At 33.2% G+C, this 6761-nt stretch overlaps 1 protein-coding gene across 1 annotated transcript; it reads left to right on the top strand.

Annotated features, from left to right (window-relative positions):
* The first annotated feature begins 1347 nt into the window (after positions 1–1347).
* LOC133182276 (cytochrome P450 2C8-like) lies at positions 1348–4664 on the top strand. Its single transcript, XM_061317056.1, has 4 exons — positions 1348–1928; positions 2729–3247; positions 3434–3874; positions 4413–4664. The coding sequence occupies exons 1-4, from the start codon at positions 1598–1600 to the stop codon at positions 4589–4591; spliced, it is 1470 nt and encodes a 489-aa protein (XP_061173040.1). The 5' UTR covers positions 1348–1597; the 3' UTR covers positions 4592–4664.
* Positions 4665–6761: the final 2097 nt, after the last annotated feature.

Genomic DNA, 6761 nt, shown 5'->3' with positions numbered 1-6761 from the left:
CCCTGGAAACTCCAGAGATTGAATCGGATGCCTAAGACGAGTAAGCATTCCCTGTCGATCGGTCACACCCGCCTTGAGCTCTATATACTGATCAGGTAAACGGAGTAATGTAGTACATGTATTACATTACATGGATAACATAATTGTAAATTACTTCAATTTATTTGTTATAACAATCATATAGTATATTCATTGTGTTTGTATAATAAGGAAAGAATCTATCAAATTGAAAGAACTTGTAACCAATCCTTTTGAATATATTATACAATAAAATATGATCAAATCAAGGAAGGTAGTGCAGCATCAGATTTATTCAGATCATGTCTCCCGGGGCTAGGGTGGGGTCACAATAAGGGATTAATGTTTGACATAGAAAATATACAAAAGAATCTTTAAAAAAATTTCTCAATAATAGCAGGGTTCTTACTGATCATAGGAATATAAGCAACCTCAAGAAGTCAGATCAAGCTATTTTAATCAGGACCCCAGGGGGGAGGGGTGTGGATACAAAAAGTCTGCTTTGGAATAACCATTTATAGAAAATCTTTAGAGAACTTTGTTTTAAAAATTTTCGGGAAATTATTAATTATATTAATATGCAAGCATCTTCAGGTAGTGCCTATTAAGATTCTTTATATCATGGTCCCAGTGGGTTAGGATAGGCCGTTATGGGATTATTTTTTTTACTTGAATATAGAGAAGAAAAATTCTGTTCAAGATAAACAGGGCCACTATGACTCAGGTGAGCATTGTGGTTTTAATTGATAGGTCCTTAACAATCAAAAACACAACGTCAAATGTACTTATACACGTATTTGTGTTCGCTGGTGTAAGATGCCACGTGCAGTGCTCCAAATTTCAAGTATTATAAATTATAAAAAATTTCCACGAAGATCAGATTTTTTTTTTACCTTCCTATGATTATAGCATTTGTTCTTATATTGTTTTAATGAAAGCAATCATAACACTGTTTAAAGACGAAATAAATTCGTTGAGTGTTGTGTGTATGAAGTCTCTCGGTACTATTTTGTTTTCCGACATGCTCGTCACAGGCACCTGACGTTACTTATTTTTCTTTTAATAAAAAAAATATACCTCCTACCTAATAATATACACGTGTATTATTAGATAGGGGTATATTTTTTTTAATTGAAAGAAAATAAGTAACTTCAGGTGCCTGTGATGCTCGTGTAATGCATGCTATCTCGACACACCTGTGTTTCTTTCTCTAAAGTCATTTTTTTGTAAATTAAAAAAAAACAAGAAACGAAAAAAAAAGAAGAGACATACTATACTACGACAAGTACATGTGTTCTCAGCAGATTCGGTCAAGGGCCGGTCGCCATTGAAAGTCAGCAAACTTTAAAGAATTAGGACACAGAAGAAAGAAAGCTTGCGTAAGATTAAATGCTGTGAATCAGCTAAAACACTGTTTGTAAACTTCTAGGTATCTGTAATAGGTTTGATATATTACGTCAGCCTGCATGTATTTTAATTCTAAATCCACAAACGCAGTTTATACATGTAACAGACGGTTTATAAATAGGCTAGGGACGGAGGTACTCTAGATTTTGGACACTTTCGACACATTAACATAATGATTGATTTTTGGACTATTTCCCTGGCAAGTGTGGTTGTATTTTTATTTATATGGTGGCGGAAAACCACTCGAGATTCTACTCTTCCCCCGGGACCTCCGACTGTGCCATTTATTGGAAATCTCCTAAGTGTAAATCCACATACGTTACTGGAGAAATTTGAAGAGTACAAAAAGAAATATGGCGACGTGTTCAGTCTGGTCACTGGTTCCAAGGTACTTGTCGTTGTAAGTGGATATGATACCCTGAGGGATGTATTCATAAAACATGGAGATGTTGTATCCGAAAGACCAGACATCTTTCTGACAAGGGAAATTGGTAAAAACAAAGGTATGTGTATGTACAATTGGTAAATATATGAGAATTTATGTAATTTCATGTTCTTAAATTCAACTTTTTAAAATAATTTTATGTGTATGTTGGAGACATAACAGTTTAGAAGGTATTATTGAACTGAATGAAGGAATGAGTGGAATGTTTTGTAAAATAATGACAAATCATTGTAACATTTAAATACTCTCAAATCTAAGTTTTGCTTACATATAAATGTATGCAGGAGGAAGAAGATGATATTTAACTGTGTTTCTGAGTAGTTTGCCAAAGTTGAGGGAGATCGGTCTAGTTTTTGGCCTGCAACTTTGTAAGTCAACAACTCTATCCTTCCTCATAAATTTTGGTGTTGACAACATATAAGAGATTTCATAAGACAAGATTGTTGTCAAAAGATTTTCATGTCCGTGGCTAAGGTCATTTGGACGAGGTTAAGTTTACAGAAATTCTTCTTCCGTCCATATCAGTAACGAACGACAGAAGCTCATGATTTGTCACTAAGTTTGGTTAAATGAGTGAAGAATATACACTGTACCATGAGCAGAGATATTTCTGTTTTTATGTTGTCTTGTTGTTTTTTACGTTTGTTTTTATATGACATTGAAATATGATGATTACTTTATCCAAGTAAGTATATGTTTTTTTTTTTTTTTTTTTTTTTTTTTTTTTTTTTTTTTTTTGTTTGTTTGTTTTTTGTTTTTTTTTGCCAAGCATATATTTTCTCTCTCATTCAGATTATCTAAATTTTATCTCTCTCATGTAACACTTAGGTTTTCAAAATCTTATTTACGTTTTTTAAGGTGTGTCAACTGCTTCTGGGGCATTATGGAAAGAACACAGGACCTTCACTTTAAATGCACTGAGGGAATTTGGGTTCGGAAAACGAAGCTTGGAGTCCAGAATCATTGAAGAAATAGAAGTATTCATTGAAGAAACTACTTCCAAGAAAGGAGAACCTTTTAACATTCATTACTTGATAAATGTCTGCATCTCCAATATTATGTGTTCTATCGTCTTTGGTCATCGTTATGACCATAGCGATAAAAACTTTCTGTCTTTGTTAGATAAGATTAACCATAATTTGAGCAACGAGAATCTACTTTTTATTGCAACCATATTTCCGTTTGTAAGATACATCCCAGGAGATCCTTGTCGAATAAAAAAGGTCTTGTCTAATGTTGAAGACGTGGAAAACCATCTTCGTCAAATTTTGAAGGATCACGAGAAAGAGTTTGACGAAAATAATCCAAGAGACTTTATTGATGTTTATATGAAGAAAATGAAATCGGAGAAAAATAATCCAAACACAACTTTTGATGGTAAGACATTGATCAATTTTGTACTTAAGTTTACTGTATTTGTATTGGTATTCTGATAAAATGCTGTCTACTTCAGAAATAATCAAACAGTAAATGCGACCCTAGACTCGCAGCTTTGTCCAGATTTAAAGCAAAAGCTTAAAAATATGTTAATATATTTAATAGAAAAAAACATTTCTTTTTTAGAGGAGCAATTGTTAAAGATTCTTGGTGAACTTTTTGTGGCGGGTACAGAGACAACTTCAACTGCTCTTCGATGGTTTTCCCTATTTATGATTCGACATCCTGATGTGCAAGATAAGATGCGCAAGGAGATAAATGACGTCATTGGTTCTTCACGATACCCAAATATGGAAGATAAACAAAATCTTCCATATTGCGAGGCAGTAATACACGAAGTACTCCGCATCGGAGCAATTGCTCCAATTTCTGTTCCTCATGGACTGACGCATGATCTTCCTTACAAAGGTTTCACAATTCCAAAAGACGCTCTTCTCATTCCCAATTTGTATTCTGTCTTCTTTGATGAAAAAATATTCCAAGACCCACATGTTTTTCGACCTGAAAGATTCTTGGTTGAAAAGGGAAATCTTCAGAACACCGAGAAAGTTTTGGTATTCTCGCTTGGTAAGATCTGTTGATCATTTTTCATAAGATAAAAGAATTAAGGCGCCTTTGATTTGGATTCAGCTGGAATTTAGGCGCATTTGAAGAGTGAAAATTTCATTGACCCATCATAGAATATTTTAACATTACATTTATGTATCGGGTTCATGTTTTATATATGAAAGGAAATATTTTTCCGATATTGTGTTTTGATTTGCTAAAATATGCCTTTAAATAGATAAGTCCTATGGTACAAATTAAACATTTTAAAACACTTTTCTATATATTTCATAAATGATTCGTACATGATTCCTGTAGATTACACGTCAAATACGCCCGTCTTCTTCATGACTATATAATAAAATGAGCAATCACATAAATATGGATAGTTATCCAAAGAAGCTGTCCTTCGAATAGGGGGGAAATGTAAATTTGATACACTGCACTTGAAACGTTTTCAACCTGAAATTGCTTTTTTGCAGATATTTTCGATTATACTTGTGGATGTACATACATGCTTGTTGTTTTTTCAAGGACAATGAATTTATTTTATACATAGGTCGACGAGTGTGTTTGGGAGAAGCTTTGGCAAGGATGGAATTGTTCTTGTTTGTGACATCAATGATACAGAGATTTAAGCTTCTGCCCGAGGATCCAGATCATCTGCCACCAGTAGAAGGCGTCCTCGGAATTACTTTTGCACCAAAAGACTTTGTATTGAAAGCTGTTGACGTTTAGGACAACATCATGTTAACGAAAGCCGTGTATGATAATGCCATAACACTTCTATTCAATAAAATCCAAAAATATATGTCAATATTATCTTTGGGGTCTTCGGCTAGGTTCATAGAGGTTAAATCTTTTCGCAAAAAACGGTATCTGTATGCACAACGTTTCAACGTTTACAAAAACAGAACTGCAACGTTTACAAACACAAAACTGAAAAGAACAACAGCTATAAAGGCATTCCTAAAGATGGAAATTTGAATGACTTTCAGAGTTTTTGGTCTAGAATTTCTCTTCCTCAACATTTTCAGAAACATTGATTATTAAAAACCAGTTTAACAACAAAAGTTCCCTCATTCTCTTATCAAAAAGTTCAATTTTAAAACCAGGCGCAGTTCCTATTTTTTATGCGTTGATTGATATATATTTGTTTCATGGAGATCCTTTATATTTTAAAAAATAAATTTGTAACATTTATGCACAAAATAAGTCATATTTTGTAAATTATTATTGGGGGGGGGGGGGGATGATTACACACCTTACAACGATGTTTTAATTATGATTATCAATTTTTACACCATAAAATTTTATACATATTTTTTCTTGTTTTATAGCTGTTTTGTTCGGATAATCTTTAATATTTCCACATTTTCCAGTGTTCTAGACTACATATATATATATATATATATATATAAGGCCATCTCTAAAATATTGTTTGGTTGCCCTCTCCCGACTCATGGTGAAGGAATTGGGTCATTGGGTAGCTGGGAATTTTTTTCTAGAAAATTTAAACATACATATTGACGGAACGAGAAAATTCAGGAATAAAAAGAAAGAAAAAATATTGTTTCCTGCAAGTTAAAAAAAAAGTTTTGAGTCGGGCATTTTTAGCCAGTCGGTCGGGAGAGGGGAAACAAACAAACTGACCTAACAAATATTTTTTTTCTACTTTACAATGTTTAATATGATTAAAATCGAATTAATTTACCATGGTGTCAAATAGTGTAGTATAAGTTTTTTTTCCCTCTGGGTTAAGGGAAAAAAAGAGAGGTAATACAGATCATCCAGTTGAATCAGTTTACTTTTAGATTGTCAGATGAGAAGGTTAGGTGGGATTTTTTGAATATCAATGACACTAATTATAGTTCACTATTATTATATTGTCAATGGGTTGTATTTCAACGTGTGAATGTCTACAAGATCTCATAAAAGTGTAATAAATAGGTTGTTAATATTCCGAGTACATCAGTGCATCTAAGACTGTTATAGTAAAGTGTAACTTGATAAAGTCTAAACTTTTAATGTAACACATACATCAATGCCATATTGATTAAAATCTCAACTATTTAAAGAGAATTCAGTAAGCGAAGAAAATTAGAAATATTTAATGTGTACTTGAATGAGACCATCAATGAAGGTTATGAGATCCATTCACAAAGCGTCGCGGCATTACTTATTCTTTCCATTAGGAAATACAATCCAGTAAAAATACAGTTCCATTATATGGAACATATTTTACAAATTACATTTTACTTTCGGTTTTGAGAAATATATATGGATTGTTTTATTTTAATCAAACCACACGCTTTGAGTAAAAAGAACATTTAAGTGGGGTGAATAGTATTAATTTCTTGTCACAAACTTCAAAAAGATAACAGGTAATTTGAAACAGAAACGGTAGGACCCAGATGCATCATCCATGCAAATTTCATCACCATAGGACACGAAGTTACTTGGGATTTAATGTAGGTCAGATCCAACATCCGAACCAAGTGTGGTAGTGTGCATTCCGAGATGCATCCTCTATGCAAATTTGCTTAAGCTAAGGCTTCCAGTACTTCTAAATGAAACCGCTCAAAAATCTTTAGCTTGATCATTCAACCTGAAAATGTAAGTCAGATCATGCATCCGAATCAAGCGTGGAATTGTGCATCCCTCGATGCATAGTCCATACAAGTGTTACGCCGACAGCGGGCAATGTCTTAAGAATGTGAAATTCGTCTATCGTTTTGAATTCATCCGTAGTAGCTATAAAGTATTTTGAACATGCTGTCATACAATCCCTAGTATATGACTTTCGAGCTTTGCTGGACGCCATTAAAATGCTATCAATTACAACTATCACTGTAAATATTTGCCAGTTTTTTTTTCTTCTTTTTTTTCATTTTGTACCTTACACATA

The sequence above is a fragment of the Saccostrea echinata genome, unplaced genomic scaffold, assembly GCF_033153115.1.
Source record: "Saccostrea echinata isolate AGI-Se365-2 ecotype Australia unplaced genomic scaffold, CSIRO_AGI_Sech_v1 ptg000009l, whole genome shotgun sequence".
Taxonomy (NCBI): domain Eukaryota; kingdom Metazoa; phylum Mollusca; class Bivalvia; order Ostreida; family Ostreidae; genus Saccostrea; species Saccostrea echinata.
This window is presented reverse-complemented; position numbering and strand designations above follow the sequence as displayed.

What these genes read in the sequence shown, in the direction of transcription:
- LOC133182276 (XM_061317056.1), top strand. Translation starts at nt 1,598, where the DNA reads ATGATTGATTTTTGGACTATTTCCCTGGCAAGTGTGGTTGTATTTTTA. An exon ending in GGAAATTGGTAAAAACAAAG is followed by an intron (nt 1,929 to 2,728) that starts GTATGTGTATGT and finishes ACGTTTTTTAAG; the next exon opens with GTGTGTCAACTGCTTCTGGG. An exon ending in TCCAAACACAACTTTTGATG is followed by an intron (nt 3,248 to 3,433) that starts GTAAGACATTGA and finishes TTTCTTTTTTAG; the next exon opens with AGGAGCAATTGTTAAAGATT.